This window comes from Cottoperca gobio, chromosome 8 (genome assembly GCF_900634415.1).
Source record: "Cottoperca gobio chromosome 8, fCotGob3.1, whole genome shotgun sequence".
In the NCBI taxonomy this organism is placed as follows: Eukaryota; Metazoa; Chordata; class Actinopteri; order Perciformes; family Bovichtidae; genus Cottoperca; species Cottoperca gobio.
Window position 1 is genome coordinate 17,845,185 of NC_041362.1, and position 24,618 is coordinate 17,869,802.

The window sequence follows — 24,618 nt, forward strand, 5'->3', positions numbered from 1 at the left end:
GCAAAGTCACACTCTAAGAATAAAAGTTGTTTTAAAAGTAATTCGCTCGCTGCCTTACCTATCTGCTCATCCTCTGGGATACTCATGATCTTAAAGGCCTCCAGGGTCTCTGTGAACAGGTCCTTGTCCTGCTGCCCAGGAATTGTAACGTTCCCGTTGGAAAGGAAACGGTAGTTGTTGTAGTTTTCAAGGAGGAGTTCACCTGAGAGAAAAAGGACGATGGGAGTGAGTTAAATGGCAAAAGAAAAAATGTAAATCTTCACAGGAAGGATGTTCAAGTCTTCATAATAAAAACACATCAACACTGCGCAAATATGTTCCTTACTGCGCAATTTATCTCCAGCTCCTGTGAGGAGGTAGTAGAAGATATGGAAGGTCCTCTCATCTTTGGCCTGCCGAATGGCACGGGATTTCTCCAACAGGTCTAGTGGTCAATATGTCAAGGACAAGTTCTGATACTACCATGGCTACATCTCCAAAATCAGTTTGTGTATTGTAAAAGTCCTGCTGGGATTCCAAAAAAAGCAAATAAACACACGTCCAACAACAAGTACAACGAGGTCTTCAAATCTAAAGCGAAGCAATGACCGTATTAAGGATACAAGTCTCAATATTGGCACCAACGATGTAACCATTGACATCAAAGTTGATCCTGATGAATTTTCCCTAGGAGGAAAACAAACATGAAAATTTAATTATGTGGAAAAGTTCAGCAAAAAAACAGGCAGTTAATAAGAAGTCTAAATCACAAGACATAGCACTAAGTCTTACAAATCGGGAAGAGTTGTCGTTTTTGACAGTCTTGGCATTTCCAAAGGCTTCTAGGATGGGGTTAGCCTGCAGCAGCTGCTTCTCCAGCTCTCCCTGGTGGAAATTAAGAGAACAGCAAGGCAAAATATAAAGTACACTGCATTTGCCACCACTAGTAAATGATAAGGAAGGGTATTAGGGAGAAGCATAAAAAGGGGTGCGGTGGGGGGCGGGGGGAATGAGTAGGAAGATTTTTAGGATGGTATTATATATTATTTTGCATTTCGAGAATAAAGTTGAAATTACGAGAATTAAGTTTACTAATGCTAACGGTAGTAGATTGATTTATTCTGAAAAGTTTGACATTTATTCATGACATTTCAACTGTGTTCTCATCATGTACCTTATTCTCGAAATATAAAAATCTTCCTCCTCTCATTATCACCCTTATGCCTGGCCCTAATAGTCTTCAGTAAAACCAGGATAGTTCTCAGCCATGGATCTATCATCAGATCCAACAAGACTGATGTATTGTGAGAACCTCATTCTGATCAGTTATTCATTTATTATAATGTTACTTTATTGTAAATAATCGATTAGTTTGCCTCTTTTTAAATAAACATGCTGACATCGTGGTATGCGTTTATTTTCCCATGATATACTTACGTCTGAGGAGAGGGGAGAACATGAGCGTACAAAACATTTAAACATAAAATGATGGGGGGGGGATACCATATATACATACATACATACATACACACACACACACACACAAGTATTTCCCCCCCACACATAACGTCATGTTAGTGCCCAAATCTGCAATCACCCAGAGACCCCGTGACCCTCATCAGTAACCCATCACCTGTTACCCAGAGCAGAATTATCCAGTGAATCCCAAGCACAAAAACACAACAAACAAACGCTCCTTTCAGCTTCAGTATAACTTTAAGATTTTTCCTTCAAGCTGCACTGCTTTGTTTCTACTCCCCAATAATGGTTTGCTAAGTATTTTGCTTTTCAGCAACTTTTTTATTTTACCCGTTTAGCTGATCTCTCGCATCTATCCAGCAAAAACATGAAATGACAGCCAAAAATCCAAAAGCTACCACTGCCCTGACTCATAGGTAAAGTACACATTGAGTTTAAAGAAGCAACAACATTCTACTGTACAAATGTCCTTCAGGTCTGTGAGCTGCCCGAGTGTCATTTATCAACATCTTCTAAATGATTAGTACAAGATGACTGAAGACCCTGGATTTTAATTTCTAGGGCTGTACCGAATAGTTTGAAGCTTCATCCATAGCGTTGACATTCCAGTGGTGGCTGCGTATGATTGTTTACGCCTCGTGTGATCCAAACATTTCCAATAACTCCAGATCCTCGTTAAGTCTAAAAGTAAATTTTATTCAAAATTCACAAAATGTTATTATCTTACCAAATATTCTGATTAAATCCATATTTGGTGGCATTTAGCTTTTTGAAAAACAGTTTTTCCACTGCGGTCAAAAAGGAAAGTAGGACTAACTCATTTAATCTGATGAATCACTTTATTCAAATTGAGGATTTTATTATTAAAGGATTTCAAAATGTTTAGGGTGCTGATGACATAAACTATGACTATAGAAATTAGAAGCTTCAGATGTTAAAACAAAAAGAATTTAAAAGTAATTCGGTACAGCCCTATTCAATTCATGTTAAACTATACAGCAAATCTGATTCTTGACTACCCTTTCACTGAACCTCTTGATACATAAACTAATAACCAATCATTCAGATGTATGTTGAACACACACTGCCGAAGCCATTATTTTATGCAAAAAGAGAAAAGCACGATCAAACTTTGGACGCACAGAGTAGCGATACAAATGATGAAAAATTAAACCAGACAAATATATAAATACATCTATCAGACCAAAAATTGCTTCTTTTTTTTATTCAGCAAAGACCCCTCCCATCTTATCCTACTATTGTCTGGCTGAATTTTTCACAGGAACACATAAGGCTGCCACTGATCTGCAAACAAACTTCCTTCCTACTTCCTATTGGCTGGCAAGACAAGTCACCACTGCCCTTTATACAAAGTGACTCCCACAACAGTGCGCTCCAGCGAGGGGAGAGAGAGGGAGGATGAGGGTGGGCGGGGAGGGGTCGTGGAGGAGGAAGGTGATGACAGAAGCAGGTGGGGAGAGGAAGAGCGAATGGAGGGAGAGAGTTAACTCACATGTGACAGGATCGAGCTGTTCTGTTGATGGGAAGAGAGAAATACAACAACCTCAAAAAAAGGGATGATAGATGTGGTTTTCATCAAACCCCACTATGTTGCTTTCAGCAGCATCTATCATGAAGCTGGCAGGCCAGAAAACAGTAGTGCAGCTTTTCCAGAGTCTGAGGTAATGCTTGACTGAGTTTTATTTCTGATGAGAAGATGAAGTAACATTAGCAAAACCGAACACGCATGAAGTAAGGCCTCTGGTTTGTATAAAATGTCAGAGTGGCAAAAAGCCTTTAAAGCTGCACTACTGTTTTTTCTGTGTCTGCAGGACCATTATCTGCATTTTTCTTCGATGGTGGTTCTTTTCTGCGGCAGCTCGACCACAGAAGAGTTTGTCTACTGCAAAAAAACAGCCGTTTGAATACAACAATGTGACGATGGATTAACAATCATGTACACACTCAAGTTTGCATACACACACACACACACACACACACACACTAATGAAAAAGTGTTTGGTCGAGTGTGCACAGAGGGTTAGGAAAATGTTGTTCCTGAAGGAATTAGGGATCGTGTCTCACCTGAAAATGAAATAAAAAGCAACAACAGGGAGTGAAGTGAGAGATGAAGGGAGTAAATTGAAAATATATATATTTTTAAGGTGCGAGTGGAGGATGTAAAAAGAGAAGTAGGGAGGAAGGTTTGAGGGATGAACTGTGTGGATCAGAGGCAGGACTGACCTGATCTTTCTTGGCCTTGTGAGAGGAGGCCACGTGAGCCAGATACTGGATAACCTTCTTGGTGTTCTCCGTCTTACCAGCACCAGACTCTCCTCTGAGACAAACGGAGAGAAATGCAAAGTCAAACTATTTAGAGAACGAGGGCTTTGAAACACAAGAGTAACTTTTAAGAGTTGATCAAAAAATATTTAAAATATTACACACACACACACACACACACACACACACACACACACACACACACACACACACACCTAAACCTTTTGATGAGAGATGGAAGAGGGTACAGAAAACAAATTATATAACAATAAACTATATAAATATTCTCTAAACCAAACCTAATTTTATTTATTCAACTGTTTTTTTCATCAATTTCTTAATCAAGTGTATAACTACTACGGTTATGATTATCACCATTTCTTTTTATTATTATTTTTTAGATGTGATCGTGGGGTGTGAGGGATATAGAGTAGCTAATAACACGGGAATTATTGCTACTCAAACATGTCATGTGGACATTTGTAACTCACGTGCAAAGAATGGACTGGTCTTCACGATCTGCAAAGAAACCCGCAACTGTTGATTAACGCTCTGCAGAACAACTGTGCCGGATATTCTAAGTGAGTACATGTTATCACCAAAGCGCATACAGTTTTGTAGTCTGTACAACAGGAAGTTCATTGGCCACAGACAGGAAATCAATATCCGGCTGCCTGTGACTAAAGAGGCGCTACTGGGTTTCCAACTAACCAGCTAATTACCCTTGGCCTCCCAAAACTGCGGTCTGAAGAATCCAAACATGGAGAAAAAGAGCACAAAAGAAACTGAGGGTGGCGTGCATGACAACACATTAGCAAAACATCTATCAATCTAAAGTGGGCCTGTGCAGGCGGTGGACTAAAGAAACATTACAATAGCGCTGCAGGAAATTCCAGTTAAGTGCTCTTAATGTTCAGTTTTTGTTTAAAGGTTGATTCAAATCATAAACTCTGCTTCTTTAGGTCATTTGGCAACAGTAAGAAGCCTCAAAAAAGACGCATGCCAAACCCAGGAAATCTGCATTGGCAAAGTAAGCAGCACTTACCAGGATATGTTACGATCACTTAAGGCTTGAAATTAAATTGTGCTGCATCAGTTTTGAGAAGAAACTTAACAAGATTGTTCTTAACAAATGAGCTGTATAAGAGACACACACGCCTCATTTTTAAAATACAACCTTTCTCAGCTAGAATTGAGAGCATCTGATATTTTCTGAGGCCAGTGGAGCGAGTAAATCATATGAAATACTCTGCTACCACCAAATCCAATATTCCGCAGCCATTGGCCCCCATTTGAAGGCCCAAACTCAATATACAAGCTACTCCCATGCACCTAATTTAATATTTTAGAGCAGGTACTTACACAAACATATTATATTACAGTATGTATGCGTACCAAATAGTCTCTTCTTAGGAGCCTTACGGTTTATAGCACCGCGCGGTACCACTTAGAACAGTAGCGTCATTGACAATGAGGTCTTAAAGGGACCCGTATTACAAACATGGGGCTGCTAAAATAACTGCCAAAAGTTTGACACAAAGTACATTGTGTCGGCCAGCAGACTTTAAATTCCACCTCATTATTTCCTACTAATGTTCTCTTGCGATCCTCATCATAACAGCTCTACAGCGGGGGCGGGGACTTACCCTGCATCATGCTTCTGTAAGACGTGTCAGTGATGGCGTAGATGTGAGGCGGCATTTCGTGCCTCTTCTTGCCTTTGTACATGTCAACAATCTCCTCTGAGTAGATGGGCAGATTCTTGTAGGGGTTTATGACGACACAGAAGAGACCAGAGTATGTCTGCAGGACAGATGGAAAAAAAGCTGTTCTTCAACATGGAATAGGAATAAGTGATGGTACCAGCAGAAGATGAGGGTGTTAAATGATAAATACAATTATTGTAGGTAAAATCATAGAGACTAGACACTTGAAAATATCAAGTTTTGAAAGTGTCCTTTTACTGTGCAGAACAGAATCAGGATCACAGACTTCATATTGCTAAGTAGTGTAGTGCTTTGCTATAAAATAAAGAAGTTGTACTCGGCACTGATTCAACAACAAGGCCCATCCCCCATCAAGACTGAGTTGAAAGTTTCTCATGAACTCTGATTTGTTACCCTCCTATATCATTATGTAGTCTCAACCCCACCCTGCTGCAAGTGTAAACTGATGATTGACAGGCACTGTAAAGCTGCAGCTACTTGACTGGTTAGCCAAGTCGTACATCAGGTTGACGCGGTAGACTTATCTTTGCTGCTTTGAACATTGAAACCCTCCATTCCTTTCCATAAACTCTGCTAAGTCTTTTCTTTTGTGTATGTGGTCTCCTCCTACCATAACTTCAGATATAATTGTTTTTCGATGTGCTGCATTCCTCTGCTGCCCTCCCAACATTTCTGTACCAGGCATCTCTCCCTCTGTTGTACAACCGTTCTCCCTTGAGAAATGCTCAATCTAAAAGACTCCAGAGCCTGGAGGCACTCTAACCAAGCGTAGCCTGGATCTCTGGGAGGGAGCGAGGGAGGGAGGGGACAACAGGCGGTGTTGATATGACCGGGTCACAAGCCACAGAGTCAAAGAGACTAAATTCCGCCACATGAGGATAAATAACATTAATTATGGGCGAAGTAATAGTAGTTACAACATGATTTACATTCCACGTCCATCGCTGCAAAAAACTGGACACCCCTCCCTCCTTCCCCAACTCTTTTTTTCACATCTCATGCTGCATTGTTCCCCTCAGCTTCCTGTTTACAAGATAACTCCAAACACAGAGAGACGAGAGAGCATTACAAGAGAGACAATGGGGTGCATGGAAAAAATACTTGCATACTAAGATAAGGTTAACAGATTGTACACTTTCTTTGCAGTGACAATTTGCATACAATGGGTCGTCTTCAACAATGGGGCTTAATGAGATAATTAGGAGGTTGGGCAGGGAGATGAATTAGTTTGGAGACTGGCCATGACAGACTGTTTTCTTTAAGCCAGTGGGAGTTTCATAATTAAAAAAGGAAAATGCATTAAACTGCGACATCTGGAGTAAGTAACCCTGATAATTGTTTGGTGGGCAGATCAAACAATAGTTGCAACACAATGCTGAGGAAAAACCCTTAGAAGGACTCCAAAGAAACGTCTTGGGAAAAACACTTGCCCAATCATAACTGGGTGAGAATGTTTGAACAAATGCTTTGCATTATGCACCCATGAGGGCTTCATACTCACATATATGAGACCAGAGTAGTATCTCTCCTTCAGGTTGTGCAGCACAGAGGCCTCGTTCAGGCAGGTCAGCTCAGCCATGTCCTCCACCTTGCTGAACTTGGGCGGGTTCATCTTCTGGATGTCATCCTTGTTCACCTTGATCTTCTTCCCAGAGTCTGCCAGCTCGACCATGCACTCGTCGCCGCGCTCCTCCTTCACGGAGCCGCACTCGAAACCCAGGCGCTCCGAGGGCACCCATACCAGCTTCTTGGTGGCCCAGTCAGCCTGTGCCAGTGGGTTGTTGACCGGATTGCGGTCCACGTACAGGAACTTGTCTGCGGCTGACATGGTAGCTGTTTCAGAGAGAGAGAAAGAGGTTTGTTGTTAATGCTGGGAGATTGAGAAAATCACTGAGAAAATCATAGACAGAGGTTGGAAACCGAGACAAACTCCAAAAAAAAGTATTTTTTTAAAACATACATTCTGATCATCATTTGAATGTTTGTTATCTACCAGAACACTAGAATCAATTATATATCTGAATTGCAGCGCTTTCCATACGTGCCAGCTGCCTGCCAAACACTTTATTATATACATTTTTGATTCTAATAAAATAGTATTGATCAACAAGTTGCGATTCGCTATGAGTGTATATTTTATGACGAATAGCCTTTGCTTCAGAACATGAGACTATGTGATTTTCACATCATACATTTTGTCAGTGGCTTTACATTTTAGGTTATCCTGTCAGAGGATAATTTTTCTCCAGCTTTGAGTGTAAAAAAAGTAAATGTTCATTCCTTTGTCATACCTGCTTACAGTCCATAGGTGTGGAGTTTATAGAGAAGGAAAGCCTTGTAATAGTGGCATGAGAATGTGCCAGAGCCACCAAATTTGGGCTTTCATGGCCAAAATGTTTGGCTTTTTTTTCTAACTGGCTTGCTCCAGATCCCTGTGGAAAGCCTTGGAATTGCTACAAGTCTTCAATAATAAAAGGCAGGGTGGTGGGTCTGTTTACAGGGCCGGACCTTTGCTACCCTGCCATCATCCCATGCAATCTCTGAGGAATGCAAAAGTCACCACTGATGGGATGTACTACAGGAAGAGTCTTCTCGACTTAGGTCGGGTCCACATAAAACACAACCATGTCAAGTGAGGCTCCGTGTTACTTCTTGGCAAACTGCTGTGGACACTTAATCAAAGTTCCAACGGCTGGACCATCCGGGGGTCGGCGGAGAAACATTTGCCGAGGATCACAGAGGTTCAAATTAATCTCGCAGCAGAGGTGCCTCCAGTTTGGCGTAGTGCTCTAACTGTCTGCTGCTGGGAAGCCTGTGAGGGAGCTTTTCTTTGTTGTTGTTCCTACTCGGTCGAGGATCTGCTCAGAAGGGGGAGGAGGGGGATTGAAACCTCTCCATGACTTATGGCCCTTATCAACTAAACAGTTCCAGGGCCCAAACCCAGTAACATCAGGAAACAAAAGTCCCTTTTGTACATCTGTTAGCGTTTATTCTGCTTTAGAAGACCCATAAAGATAAAGAGTAAAAAGCTAGTTTTGTTTGAGAACAATTGTGTTTACAACACCACCGTTCATAGTGTTCTTTGAAATTCACCGTTTCTTGCATTCTCAAAAGTAGTGATGTTGAGTTTAGTACGTAACTGCATTGTAATGATTAGTAAATAAAGTTCTTCTTTGGGGAGAATCTGTACTACACATCTCTGCGCCTTACAATACTTCATTCAGAAAGGGATTTTTAAACACATTTTGGCTTTGACAAAATATTGTGCCCCTCTGCAATTTGGATATGCAATAATATTTGCAATAAAGTTTTGATTAATTGTTCAGCCCTACTTCAAACTAATTGTTTCAGTGTTGTAAGGAGTAAAGAGTAGATTGAGACACACTGCCAATTTATTATAAACAATAGCTTGTATGGTTTTAATGACGACAAGCTCTGCACAAGCTGTTCTTGCTTTAATACACTTGCTGAAAGCTCACAGATACCATGTTGTTGACAGGGAGTGCCGCGGTTTAACCTATATAGAAAGTGGCAAAACAAGTATTGCCAGTATCGAGGAAAAGGAAAACAGTATGCTAGAGCCAAACTTAAGCGAGGGCAGAGAAACTTTGGGAAATGAACTGAACATGATGTGCTTTCACTGACACCGAGGGCCCAGACTTTACCATCCCAATTATCATTCCAACACAGCAGGAGCATGACACCATTTTCCCAACATCATCAGGGTCGTTAGCCGCTCTCGACATTCCCTCACCTCCAACTGAAAAACGAGAGCTGCTCTATAGGGGCTGCATTAATACCATGTTGCTTATATGCAAACACAAGCAGAATTTCAGCCCAGTGTGACATCTATCATCATGTCTGAAATAAATTAGCTGGAAGTGATACACTGTTTTTCCTACTGTTATGTTGTCCAGTGGGACGAGGTTCTGCTGCCAAATTCTCATGATCAACATCATAAACCACTGCTTACAACAGTGCAGAAGATACCATTTCATTGAAACCAACTTTGTATTCTACTTTTTACAGGTTAACTTTGATGAGACTTCTTAATTTAAACAATCTCTAAAACAGGAATTTGCATTTTTAAAGTTGCCCATTGTACTACTGGATACTGCAGCCTGACGGATGATGGATTTCGAGGAAATAATTTTAAAATGATACATCGGCAGATCATTTCTTGTTGACAATACATACACAACAATCTTACAATACATCCATTTCATCTTTTTTATTTTAATTTGGGATCAAGATTCGGACGTTTTACAGTTGAAAAATCTAACTTTCAGTGCTCTCTGGTGGAGGAATTGTGTGATAATGATACGATTTCCAAATGACCTCAAACCTAGTTTCTGTATTGCCGTTTACTGGGTGATACATACACTTAAACCAATACATCTATTATAACTTAATATCGGCCGGACCGATGGATCGATCTAACTCTACTTCCAACAACTGTTTAAAAATAATAAATGAAAAATTCATTGACTATACTCTTGACATAATGCAAACCAACTACGCAGCATTCCTCATCTGTACTGGAAAAAGTGCCCGAACCTTGAGAATCTTTAGAAAAGAAAGCAAAATAGAAGTTGCTTCATTTAACAGGGTTATGTTGGTCCCGTCTGTTCCGACACATTAACCCCGATCTGTGAGAAAGAAAGCCGAGGGAGAGCCATTCTTCTCATGACCCCTGCCTCCTTCCATCCTCCATCACGGCTCTGTCAGGCTGCACTACAGCTGACGTCCATCACAGCTCAACCCGCCTCCAAACTCTTCTCTTGTGTACCGACCCCATCCTGAACAGAACGTGGGGCAAATTAGTCCTGCTTTACCTCTCAGCTGGCTCCACGCACCCTCCTCTGCATTCAGCCCCCCTGCTCTCCAGAATCCTAACACCCCCCCCCCCCCCCCCCTTCTGTTTATCCAGGCTTTTCAGGGTCGCATTCCTCTCACTCACCCTTTATCAGGGAGAGACAGCTAGCAGCAGCATTCCACAAATTTCTCTTTGCCTCCCCCCTTACATTTCTCAGACCTATTTTATGGCTTTCCTTCCCGTTTCCTCCCCTTATTCCCATCACATCAGCATGTGTCATGTGTGCTTTTAGGAGTTTTGTGACTAATGGGAGATCATCATCACCTCAAGCTGGCAGCATACCCATTGCTGCATAGATCGAACAGACCTGAGCGCTCTCACTCCCTTTGTGTATGCATCCGAGTACGTTCCCATGCTCCTTTAAAATTCACTACATTACCCACTCCAGTACATTCGGATAAATTGGCCACATGCAGGGTTGAATATGAGCCATGACTGATTATAATCCCTGTAGTTTTGTTGTTTGGCAAAAACAAGGAGTGAAACAGAACAGGCTGAAATCGATTTAAGCTCTGGTATTGCTTGCTATGTTTGACCTTTTTACTCAAGGTGCAGATGAACATGTTGGCTGCCATGAAAACAGCAACTCAAACACTTCTAACATCTTCAGACATCTGTTGGTGCAGTTAAATGGTTTAAGCATTTATTGCATCTAAATGTTATTTTCATTATTAAACTAATTATTTTCTAGATTAATCCTTTTAAAATGTCAGAAAACAGTGAAAAATGCTTAAACAGTCACCGTCAAGATGGCGTCTTCGAATCTTCTTTTTGTCCGAGCAACAGGCCAAATCCCAAACATATTCAGTTTGCCATCACAAAAAAATATTTTTTTAAACTATGGATTGTTTGGTATTTTTCCTCAAAATTACTCATGATTATCAATATACAGCATTTGTCCATTCATATTCTGACAATCAACTAAGCGTTTCAGCTATTATTTAGACATTATGCGTAGTACAGTCTGTTGATGTCTGCCTCAGTCCAACATGCTTGCCACAGATAACTCAGTGACACACTTCAAACTACCTCTCCAGAGAGGAGCATGAGGACTAAAATTACTCAAACAGCTATTCTAGTTTGACAAGCGCTGTTCTATATTGAAAGCAGAAAAAAAGGGAGGAATAAAGAACTCCAATCAGACAATTTTAGACGTAGGCCTTCCTTGTGGAGGCTGACAGTTATCGTAAAACATGGATGTTGACTTGATTGGAGTAGAAACGGTGTGCATTGACACGCATTACACCCCCCTGCTTGCTTGGCTGAGGTTCCTGCTGCCGCCGTGCCAAGTCCTCCATAATCCTGTAAGAGACAAGGTTTCTCTGATTCCTTGTCACTTTGCAACACGCTCGGCTGTGAAAGCATTCACTATCTATTCTGTTGAGACCCATTTACGATGAGATTAGCTGGTCTAGATGATCATAACATGATTACTCATTAAGTGAATACATGGCAGTAGGTAGAAAACAGTCATCCCGAAACCAAAAATCCTTGAACTTTATCAATCCTCACTGTGACACCATTGAAGGATTAGGCTCTGTTAAAAAAATGCCCTTATGAAAACAGAGTTAGCAGTGTCCTGTCAAAGCAACAGCATTGTATTATTTTAAAAAGGTACCATAAAATAAATAACACAAGGAAGAGAATGGAGGCCGGTTTTAGAAACCCGACCAGAGACCAGAATGTGGTTGCAAAGAGGAAGTGATGCAGTGGCCTGGACTTTGAGAAAGATGTGGAGGAGGTACCAGGACAGGAAAAGGAAAGAGCTATAGAATGTCCTTTTCAGTCCCGGTTGTCCCATTTAGAAAGCACGTCGACCTAGGTCTTTATAAAATTGAGGCCATACATCCATCAGTCTGACTCCCTCTCATTCCTTTCCACCTCAGTGACTCTTCCTGTAAAAACCAGGAGTCGAGACAACCTCTACCACACCATGACCATGTAAAGTCAAATCCTCCTGCTGCAGCTAAAGGGAACCTATAAACCAGCTGTGCTGTGTTGACCGCCGCATTGACAGGAATATTAATAGAATGCCCGAAAAGTCAATAACACTACTCCCACCAACTGCATCCCATCACAACATCGCCGCTAGCTTGAGCCGAGCCAAGTCCCTCTATTAGCTGTGCTCCTCGTGCTGTGGATATCATTTTGGACCGTTTTCCCCTTGTTGGTTTGGCTTCAGCCGTTTATAATACCCTTTCCAGCAAATACTCCCATTCTCCAGTTCAAGTGTCAGCCCCTCTTGTGTCTTGGTTTTACCACTTTCATCAGCCCTTATGATTTACTGACTGCAAGTCCGCTCTCTCCTAACTGAGAGCGGGTGCCAGCCGGGGACTGGAGAGGTACTGAGTCAGTCAAAATTCATTATGGGCTCACACGTCGACGCTCTCTCTCTCCCCTTCGCCTTCCTTCTCTGAAAGTGGGAAGGGTGGGGCAAGGACAAGAGAGGAGAGTAAAGAGGAAATGACAAACTGAGAAAACTATTTTGCCATTTGTGGAACTTGTTGTGCGCAAGTCTTTCAAGGAGGAGCGAAGGTGGCATATTTTTTTTAGCACATGCTATGGGGCTCTGGGAGAACTGAGAAGTAAAATAAGCCCTTGCTGGAAAATAACTGCACTGCATGACAGATCTACATCACTTTAAACATTACTTTTCACATTCCTGCCCCAACCAGGATCCAATTTCACTTTGAACTGTAAGCTGGCCAATGCCATCTACAACTAGAGGCCTCCTCTAGCTGTTTCAACCTTTTCTGCATTACTTTAGCTTTTTCAACTGTTCGTCCATTACTTTAAGCTCAATATTTCAATGGCTTCATCAATACCAAGGGTCGGGAATCAACAACCTACACAACTGCCTTAAGTGCACGTATCAAGTCAAGTTAAATGACAAGGACCATTGTAAATAGGGTGTTGGTCTGATAAGCACATCATTTCCGGGGTCATAGAACAAATTCCACATCCATCATTCAAACGGCTATGGGATTACACTATTGAATGCACAATTGACTGGTTATTTGACAAATAGAGCAGATACTGCACTGCACCAGTATGCACTGCACCAGTATGCACTGCACCAGTATGCCCTTTTAGTGAAACACTCGACAGTATCGACCAATAGATATAGATGGTTGGTTACGTAAGCCTTTTAAAACAGACAGTGAAAGAATGCAGAGGGGAGTTAAGATACACATTTCAATTTGTCAGTAACGCTTTTTTTCCTGTGGAATGCTAAACTGGCACAGCTAGGTCTTTTATTTCTGATGGACCCAGTGAAGTAAATCTGCTATTACGACCTCACTTCTGCTCCCATGTTCTCAAACAGTTTATCCAACCACCAGACAATGCTCCTACTGCTTCACCCTTTAGAATTGTCGTGTGGCTCTTTTTTCTTTCTTTCTTTTTTTTTAAACTACAACATGTTATCTTTATCCAAGCCACTCCTTTTTGAGTCACTTACAGACTCAGTCTTATCTTATCAAACAATGTCTTCACAGACATCCAATAGCCACATGCCAGATTGACAAACTGGACATCTGGTGTGCAATACAATTGGGACTGTCATAGGAGTAAACTGTCCAATGGGAGACTAGTAATGGGCCTAGACGATAGGCCCATTACCCAGCATGTTTCAAAGTCCACAGTGCGAAAGTGAGTGTCTCTGGTGAATGTGTGTTGCACAAGTATCATCTACTTTTCTATGGAATCCCACGCCAGGTGTGCAGCTCACACACACCCAACAACAGACAAGGTCTACTTTCTGACATGTACAGTAATACAACTGTGCTTCAGCACAATCAGATCCGTTGTTTCTGTTTTAAAGTTATTATTTTAAGTCTCTCAGCTTCTGAATAAATGTATGTCTTTACTTCACATTGCATAACCTGTATTAACACTGATGAGTCAAATGCATTGCAGCTTGTTAAGAACTAAAGCTGAACAATTTATCACAAAAACAAATTTTCAAAAAGGAAGTTAAGTTATGAAATGGACTGCTAGGTGCTGACTATCACCTCTTATTAAACAAACAGGAAGCTGGGTCATTAAACTAGCACTCCAGAGATGGCTATGAATGTAGGTCAGTAATAACTAATCGAGCATCACCTCATTATTTATGCCACAAAACAGAAAGCAGAATTATGAGCCACAAGTATGGTCAAGGTACAAGATCTGAAATCTCAACCAGTTCTTTCTGTACATAGTCCCAAGACAGAGTGCAACCATTTCCTGGTATTGTTCGGTTCTATTGAAAACTTACAGGTGCTTGCTGCGAGGGGGAGGATTGAGGAAAGGATGGGGTGGTGGCAAAAAAAAACACAAGCAGAGGAAAAGAGGCAGGGGGGGTTGGAAAATGAAGGAACACCGAAGGAGAACAGAGGGCACAGAGAAAGGTCTGAAGAGGAGGCCAAGACCCAACAAGGAAATGTAGGACATAAAACAGCAGTGAAAGGAAACGAGAAACCCGCAGCACACACTACGACAGATATATCCTTGAGCCCAGTCAGTTCAACCGTTCTGACTGATGCAACTTAATTCTGCTGTTCAAGTCAAGCAGAAGAAATATGTTTTGGGCAGAACATAAAATAATTGAGACAGTCAAGAGAAAATATATGTTTAAAATAACTAAATTAGAGGCCACCATTAGGGATATATGGCACATGCAGTATGTGTGCAAGATCAAGTGTTGCATTTGCCTGCATTACAAAACTTTCTGAAATTAAAAAAAACAAGCAAATGACTTATTTCTGGATACACAAATGAATGTCACCCGGTGAGGCAAGTGAGCAAGAATACAGCTAGATACTGAGAAATGTCATGATCAGCTCTGCCGTGGTTAATAGAGAATCTTAACAGTCTCCGCTCTGACTGGAATGTTTTGCCTGCATGAATGAATCTCAGCTGACTGTAGAGGAAACTAGGATAAGCATGACGCTTCACCGCCCTACCAATCATCTACGACATTTATTACTAGGGTCAATTATTACTTGAAAATGTCTGAGTAAAATACTCAGAAAAGAAAGTTGGCACAGTCCAACTGACAGACTCCCTTTAGAAATGTTAACATAATGTATATTATTGTAAAAGGGTTTGGCACAAACAACGGCAATTTTCGTTGTCGATTAGTCGAAATATTTTTTCTTCAACTGATTTCCTGTCAAGTCGATAAAATGTCACAAAATAAGTAAAAATGACAACAATTTCCAGCTTGTTGTCTAACTAATACCAAAACCCGAAGATATGCTATTTACAAACATTAAAAGACTATGGTAACCAATAAAAAATAAAAAGTCACGTTTGAGGTGGAGCCAGCTATTTTTATACCATATTTGCGTCACAAAATGCACAACAATTAATTAATTATCAAAAAATCTGTTTCAGCTCTAGTTCAAGTACAGCAAGGTTGTTGTTTTTTGTTTCACTCCTCTTAGCCTGACTATCTGAAGTAAATGCATGATTTAGCCCATGGATGCAGTAAGAAGCACACACACACAGATCAAAGATTAGAAATACTTGCGATCCTTGAGAGAAGACAACTGTAGGTTGTGTGTGCCATACTGTGTCACACTGCCCACACAATGCTCCAGTCTCATTCGCAACAAAAGCAATTATAATCTGGTTCAGCGAGGACGACCTACCTTCAATGAAATCTAAACATCCACAGGCATATTCTCTCAGACTGTATCATTTTGAGCAGATTGAACAGCCTCGTGCAGCAGCCCCTTGTTCACATTTTAAGAGGTCTGTGTTTAATTTTGTCTAGCCTACAGTACACGTCTCTCCCAGGGGGCCCAGAGTACGGACATTGCTGACACACGAATGATGGAATGTAACGATCTCTGCAGGGGGCTCCATAACAGCACTGAAACTGGCAATAAGTGAGAAGAACTGGCCTCCAGAGGAGCCATTGCACAATGCATTGCTGGTGCTTAATTCATGACTCAAGTACAACAACAGGATATGACATACTGCACATCACCCAATGTGCCCCTTTAAGGCTATATAACCACACAGCAAATGACTAGGACTACCATCCAGAGAAACATGAGACGTGACGTTGATAAAACAAGACTACAAACAGAGAGCGGTTTGTATTTCCAAGTTACTGTAATTACTTTTTCAGCATGAAACATCATTTGCACACAATCATTTCTACGCCTGAGTATCAAATTGTTATTCATGTGGTAAGCGCACACTGTGGTTTAATAGTTTCTTGGCAGAAAACATCAGCTTATTATAAGTGTATGGTTCTGATTACTACAAATGAGAGCAAAGAGGTGCCGCTCTCACTCTCCCTGACACCATAACACTTAACACAATGCAGGTTTGGGTGAAGGAACGCCAGCTTCGATGCCCAGTCTGACTTGAGGTAGAGTTTGTGAATCTTTTTTTGCTAATACTCAGCCACACAGCTTGCCGTATGCCAAAGCCAGCAGGGCGTGCAAGCATACCAGAGACTGTTTGCTTCCCAGAGTGCAAACACAATGATGTTCCATCTAACAGAGCAAACACAAATGGCACCGACAAAGCACACAGGTGTGCACAATGACATGATATAGTTAGGCATGATGAGAATGTGACGCTTTATAGATTTGGGGAAAGTCTGAGACTGACATATGGAATGAAAATATCAAGTAGGCTGCTGTAACAGGCTAAACTAATGAAGGTTCCTGTGATCGTTCATGTTTTGGCTGCTAACTGAAGAACATTTCATAGGGGCTAGGCAATATGGGGAAGAAATTACAATAATCAGAAGACATTGTTCTAACTAGAAGTTGATTGAAGTCTTTCCTGATCCACAGTCTTCATTCTCAATACTTTTACACTGACAAACTCTTAACTTATTAAACGTAATGTTTTCCTAATTGTATAATGTTTGTTCTGCATTTTACTTATACTGTCATTTTGTTTCATCAATATAGAAATTTTACAATTGCTAATTTGGTTTAAGATTAAGATTTAAGGGTGTCTTATGTTTTAAAGTTTCAGAAGCCCTTCAAAGCAAATATGTGATTTGAGACTAAATTAAAAAGTGTCTAAACTTGGCTTGATATTGATACATCTCATAAAATCACCATGGAAAACTCATGTTGCCTAGCTGATGTTCATCACAGTGGGGCGCACTTTAATTACAAGACAACCCTGGTCATTTTCAGCTGGAATTCTTGTGTACTTCAGGAATCACTCTGGCTAAATCCAGCTAACTGGCATAACATCCAGCGCCTATTAACCTCTGTACAATGCTTCCTCCTGTATGAGTCATCAGACCAGATCCTCAACGGGTAAGCATCAGGGTCCCTTGAGTCTGTTGTGAGCTAGTCAAAGCTGCATTTTCATACAACATGCACCCAGGGCTTGGAGTAACTTGCGCTCCAAACACAGTCCAATACTGTGGTATATGTGAATGTTGTACATTTTCGTGCGACTCTTTCGGAGGTAATGGTTCTCAAGAGATCTAAATCATAATAATAATAATAATAATAATAATAATAATAATAATAATATTAATAATGATTAATGGTTTTTTAAAGCCATATTACATGTACAGATAAACAAATTAAGCTGAACTTTCACAATTGATTTTGTTCCATCAAGAAGGCCCAAAAAGGATGAAGGAAAACTGTTAAACTCTAGTGAACTAAATCACAGACAAACGTATTCCTCCTTTGCTGGGGGCCCCTTGTAACCCCCTCAAGGGCCCCGGTATGCTAGCAGCAGGAGTGTAAAGAAAGAAAAGGCAGACATGCAGATGACATGAAGAAGAAGCACAGCGCCGTTTTCTTTCAGTCCACCGGTAAACCAGTGACGTCATTCCGCGAGCCAGACATATTACCGGCCACACACAGCGTCCGTTCCTCACCGCTACCAACCGAAAAGTTTAACGCAAACACAAATTAATCATACACTTCCCGGTATCCCCGACAGAGCCTGTGTACACGTAGTCTGAATTCACTTTTCTTTCATTTCCAATCTCACTCAAACTCATCACCGGCCTTTTCTGCAACTCATTCAAGCGAATCACTTCCTGCCTCCACCGTTATGGCTTTTAGCTTCTCGCCAGCTGCCACAATGCTGATACTGTATTTGACGACCTCCGGCTCACATATCTCAAACATGTCCCGTGTATTGAAGTTTGAGAACAATAATTAGTAGTAGGGAGCTTAAAGGTTAAAGAAACCTCGGTTTAAGTCTGCTGAGGTCCCACTCCACCCATCGCGGTTGCTGAAGTTGCAGCAGTTACTAGCAACCCCGTGCTTCCTGGTTCACTGCACTTGCTGGACTAACGGGCGCATTGAATGAGTTATGAAAGAGTACACAGAGAAAGCATGGCGGACAAAAGTGTTCACGTTGAAAATATTACCTGCTTTTTAGGTGCAGGACGCCTTTCAGAGGGTGGCTAACAACAACCGGGGGCTCAGTCAGCGTCGCCTTGAGTCAAACTTCTTTTTCTGTCGACAGCAGCTTCGCAGAGAGTTCAAGCTAAACTACAGCGCTCGCTTCCTCCCTCTCTTTCTCTACTCCAGTCACTCTTTCTATCTTTTTTTTTTTTCCTCTCCCCCTCTTCCTTCGTACCTCCCTCGTACACTGGCTGCTCACTGGTTCGCGTAATTTCAGTCAGTACGTAGCCAGCCGGAGCCGAAGGAGCCGGGGTGCGGTCCAGGACGAGGCGGGCCCCGGCCCTCATGTACCGCCCCTCCGGCCAATGGCTGCCCCGCTTTGATAATCCACACACTTTGGACCAATCGAAGACGTGCGTAAGCGGAAGAGTGACAGCCACTGGGCAGGGCAAAAAGCGCAGGAAAAGCTGAACTTGAAAGAGTTGAGAGGAGGGAGGGAGGGCAGAGGGGTACAGATAAAGCTGTGTTTAATGAGAGAGGTATGTGCATACTAAGGATTTTTATGACCATATAAGTACCAGTCACTCTCAGGATGGACTGCATCATCCAAGGCCTCCCTCGTGTGTCAACAGGGTCTAGTCTGACCACAGTCTGCTTTACAAACAAGCAGCAGTGATGGCTCCAACTGTTAGATACTATTTCTGCTGCCAATATCAGACACATCCTACCCACGCAGACCTGTCTTGGCTCTTTACTGCTACTCATATCAGTAATGTGTTTGTGTACATCAAATACTTTCATTATGCAGACTAAGGAGTAATTGTTTCAACTGTAACAAAAACTCTGGTAATATTTAGTGTCTGGCCCAAGGACAATTTGACAGGATTTGATATTGGCCTACAGGGCCTTGAAACTCAAAACACTAAGCGATCTTGTCACTGTTAAAAATAAACAACTACACCCTACTGGACCCCGTTTCCACCAAGGGAATTAAACATATTTTGTCTAACTACTTCATGTAAACAATGTATGCTTGCTTGAGTTCTTAGATAAGAGTATTTTAAAAACTCCAGTTTCTGTTTAATGAAACTCATACTATATTATCAACTGTAATGATAGTTCAACATTCATGTGGATTTGTAGGAGTCATATTTGTTTTTCACTTAGTTTCCCCATCACTCAAACAGGTTAGCCTAGATTTGTGACCAGACATGTTGACACTACATGGGAACCGCTTCAGGTGATGATCTAGTTAATTTGAATGAGGGAAACTTCTGACATTTGTTTTTATTGGCTCTTCAAAAAGGCCTGATTTGTTTTGAAAGGTGTATACAAAAAGATTGCGCAATATATAGAGAGAAGTTGTTTATGTAGATAAAAATCAAAGACGAAGCAACAGATATCTGGAAAGTAGATGTTTAATTGTACTTAGAAAATGAGGCATAAAAAGAAAGTGTGGTGCTAGAAGGATAGATAGATAGGTGGCGGGACGATGCAAGAAAATTGGAGGAAAAGGAATGAGTTGAAATGATGGATGTTGAGGTGACAGTTTTGTGGTGCAACTGCCAAAGTCTACTCAAAATAATGGAAAAGTACAATGTGAACCTGTTTGCTTCAAAAAACTCTCCCAGGATTCAGATTGGGTGATCTGAGCTCAGCCTGCCGAGTGGAACTGAAGGCACAGTGCCAATGCACATGCTACAACCAGGGGACACGTTATGGAAAATAAATATTTTTCACTTTCTCAGTGTGAAACATGGATTGAAAAATCAGCAGATTTGATCAGTAGCACACACTGAGAGGGAAAGATGATTTAGAGCCTGGATACCCCACAAAGGGTACATGTACCCCAGGGGGTACTAAAAGTAGTCGCCAAGGGGTACGAGAGATTGCGGAATAGGCTCAACGAATAATGGTTTTGCGTTTGATTGAAAAAATAAATATCCACATATTGAGTCAGCTGTGACACTTGAACACAACGGGTTGCGATTAAAAGTGAGTGGAAATTATAGTTAGCAAGCGAGATGAAAAGTTTAAACTCAAGTGATGAATAAATGGTTTTAATTTTTTAATTTTTTACTTTTTAAAGTAATAAGTAAATGGTTGAATGTCTAGCTTCTCAAACTTGTGGTACAAATGCAAACTTAACCAAAACCAACATAATCATTCATAATTCAAGTTTATGAAAAAACAATATCCACTTCTGTATAGTTAATAGTGATAAATAGCGTCCAGTTTAAAATAAATAAAAAATGAGCACATTTGGTAGATGACTGGTGATGTTGATTAAGGGGTATGTGAGGTTATCTGACAGGAACAAGAAGGTAGCACTGGTTTGGAGGAATTATGAAGGGACTTCCACTCTTGATCTCTTTATGTTTTGTCTTCTCTTCTACACTTAGGTGGTGATGCAGAAATAATAAACAGATGGCACTGCTCTGAGCTCCAGGGATAAACAACTTTTGACAAGACCTGATGCTTGCCTCCATAGGTGACATCAACAAAGAGGCAACTCTTATTCAGCGGATTACCCAGAGAAGTCAAATTATAACAGGGACTCAGGTATGACTGGCATCCACTGACAAACAGGAAAATCCCATTTTCTGTTCAACGTGTGATTTACGTTCACTATGTGTCATTATGAAAGGAATGTGTCCGTGTGTTGTCCTATACATTTAGCAGCTGGGCATCACATGTATGTAGAGCAAAACATCGAACTTTCAGCATGCCTGCCTGGAAAACTCATACTCTCTGCCTCTCTGGGATGGATGGGAAATATCCAAAATTTGAGTTGAGAGGTCAAAGGTCAACTCGGCTGTCACCCCATTACTTGAACAGGACCAGATGCCGAGAGAGGAGGAGAATGAGGGGGAGTAAAAGGGGGGTTTAAAATAAACAAACTATCGGGAATTTCAAAACAACATTAAGTTCAGATATAAAAACCTTGTGCTGAAAAAGTACATGAACTACAAAACAATGGCGAAATGCAGGATTAAAACCCAGGCATAAATTTCCAAATACGGACACTTCTGACCTCACTGTTTCCCTCCCTCTTTCTGCCTCCTGCTCTCCTTTTCACTGTGACCTACTCTCTCTCTTTTTTTCCCTTCAGTTGGTTGTAATAGCAGCAGGGTGTGTCTGTAATTCAGGGTGTGTGAAGCATTATATCATTCAGTCAGAAAGAAAGAAAAAGGACCTATTCAGTTACAGCATGTTAAAAGGGGTTGGCATGTTAACTCACTGACCACCACTCTTGCAGTATAATTACTGGTGTGAATTCATGTGTGTGGGTATTCAGGCTTCAGCATCTTGGTGAGAATGTGTGTGTCTGCACCCTCATGCATGACACATACACATGTATGTATCCAGTAGCTCATATCTGTGTCAAATCTGAGAGTAAATAGGTTGTTAATGCTCCCCTCTGACCCAGATCTTCTAGCTGTAACTTCATGGAAAGTCACCACACATGCTTGAATGTGAGCCCAGTGTAAACACATTGCTGCTCATTCCAGCAACCAACCCATTGTGTTTTGTTCAACATTATTTCCCAGTCATGTACCAGAGGTGGGACCAGGTCATTGTCATTGCAAGTCTCAAGTCTTGCACTCAAGTCCCAAGTCAAGACAGGCAAGTTCCGATTCAAGACAGGCAAGTCCCGAGTCAAGACAGGCAAGTCCCGAGTCAAGACAGGCAAGTCCCGAGTCAAGACAGGCCAGTCAAGTCTCAAGTCAAGACAGGCAAGTTCCGATTCAAGACAGGCAAGTCCCGAGTCAAGACAGGCAAGTCCCGAGTCAAGACAGGCAAGTCCCGAGTCAAGTCCCGAGTCAAGACAGGCAAGTCCCGAGTCAAGTCCCAAGTCAAGACAGGCAAGTCCAAAGTCAAGTCCCGAGTCAAGTCCTGAGTCAAGACAGGCAAGTCCCAAGTCAAGTCCCGAGTCAAGACAGGCAAGTCCCAAGTCAAGTCCCCGAGTCAAGACAGGCAAGACCCAAGTCAAGTCCCGAGTCAAGACAGGCAAGACCCAAGTCAAGTCCCGAGTCAAGACAGGAAAGTCCCAAGTCAAGTCCCAATTCAAGACAGGCAAGTCCCAAGTCAAGTCCCAAGTCAAGTCCCAAATCAAGACAGGCAAGTCTTGATTCAAGTCCTGAGTTCAGAGGCAAGACAGGCAAGTCCCGGGTCTTAACGAGTCACAATGCGTTCTTCACCTAATGTAATGCCATTTTCGACCCCCATGTCTTGCATACCACAATTTTTTTTTGTTGACCATCTAGTTTTTGGACACATAAAATGATCTTTGGCGTGTCGCGTGATGTCGAGTCTGACTTAAGTCCAAGTCATGTGACTCGAGTGCACACCACCGCTATTTATGCAACTTGCTTTAGTTCACACAGCCTCTTCTTGACTTAATAAAGCAAAGGGTTTGTGTGCCCCTAAAAAGTCCAGAACCACAAAGAATAATTAAAAACACATCCAGCTTTTAAGCTAATGCAAAAATGAGAGTATGGCAGAAAAACTGGTTATTCAGTCGCCCTTCCAGCATTTTCATCCTCCTCCTTTCCTCAGTAATCAGTACAGAGGAAGGAGTGATAAGACACAACATAAGAGTCAACATGTGTTGACTCTCAAAACTCAGGAATGTGGAGTAAAGGGAAAACAAGCAAAGCTTTCCTTCTTTTGTTAAGATGTCTCAGCTAATTTACAGTCTGACTGAGTTGGCAACATCTCTAATGCAGTCAATATGGTATTGTAACTGTAAGTCATGTGTATGTTGCATGAGAAAAAGGATGGGAATGATACAAACAGAAACAGTGGCTGCTTTGTTTGTCTCTGCAGTGGGAATTGTCTGGAACAGAGTGGAGAGCTAACAAGGTGGAGGGCAGCATGTGTTTAAAATATAAATACAGCTATGTATTTACTATAAACACAGAAGGCTCTCAGGCCGTGCCAGATCTGACTGGGTGTTGTTACAGATTCGCTCGCTCTCTTCCACACACACAAGTTTCAAAACACAATCAGGAACCACACAAACACCAGAGGTGGAATGTAACTAAGTAACTTGCTGAAGTACTGCACTTAAATATTGAGGTACTTGTACTTTACATTAGCTGTAATAAGTTGATTAATCAATTGACAAAACTATTTTAATAATCGTTTAGCAATTTTTCATGTACATTTCATGGTTCAAGCTTCACAAATGAGGATGTGTTGCTTTTCATTTGAATTATTTTAATGTATTTGTTTTAATAGCTCTGAGGTTTGGACTGTATAGAAAATAGTTCAAATGAGATCCGCATCAACCAACAACAACAGTAAAATCCTGCTTTTATATTAAAGCATGAGTAATAATAGTCTAATCATATAGTATATAATTATCTAGGAAGCACTTTGGAACTGCCGTTTTTGAAAAGTGCTATAAATAAAAGGTTATTTATTCATTTATGTTAGTCAAAGGGGACATGTTTGATGAATTGAGTAATTGTACTTTTAGTATATTTTTCTGATAATACTTTAGTAACATTTTCATTTTCAATACTTAAGTAAAGGATGTGGTTACTTCTTCCACCACGGACTCACACACCCACTGCAAAAACATTTGGCTCTGTGACAGGCGATTTTATTTCAAACAAACAGCAAACATTCCCAGTTTAAGGGTCGGAGAGAGGCGGGCAGACTGGGACAGAGTCAGTAGAAGAAAATCTGCAGCTCTGCCTCTCGGCCCGTTTGTTCAGCAGCAGCAGCAGCGGTTGCCTGGCTTCCCCGTGTCTTTTTCTTTGCCTTATATGGTCACAAGAGTTAGGGAGTGAGAGAGAGAGGAGGGAGGTGTGGTCTATTGTTTTTGGCGGAAGAGGTGTAGGGTTACGTGCTGCTCTTGAACCTTTGGAGCTTGTCATCATGTATTCAGTCACCTCTCTGCTGTCTGGAAGCAGACAAAGGATGAGCA

The 24,618-nt window shown here is 41.4% G+C and overlaps 1 protein-coding gene across 1 annotated transcript in view; it reads right to left on the reverse strand.

The window, feature by feature from the left end:
* Positions 1-18,917, reverse strand: part of LOC115012286 (myosin-9-like) — a 34,008-nt gene extending 15,091 nt beyond the window's left edge. Inside the window, 10 exon segments of the mRNA XM_029437835.1 lie at positions 59-202; positions 326-424; positions 603-666; positions 772-864; positions 2,972-2,992; positions 3,703-3,796; positions 4,233-4,260; positions 5,388-5,544; positions 6,970-7,301; positions 18,704-18,917. Of these exon segments, the coding sequence (XP_029293695.1) occupies positions 59-202; positions 326-424; positions 603-666; positions 772-864; positions 2,972-2,992; positions 3,703-3,796; positions 4,233-4,260; positions 5,388-5,544; positions 6,970-7,296 (1,027 nt within the window). The 5' untranslated portion in view covers positions 7,297-7,301; positions 18,704-18,917.
* Positions 18,918-24,618: the final 5,701 nt, after the last annotated feature.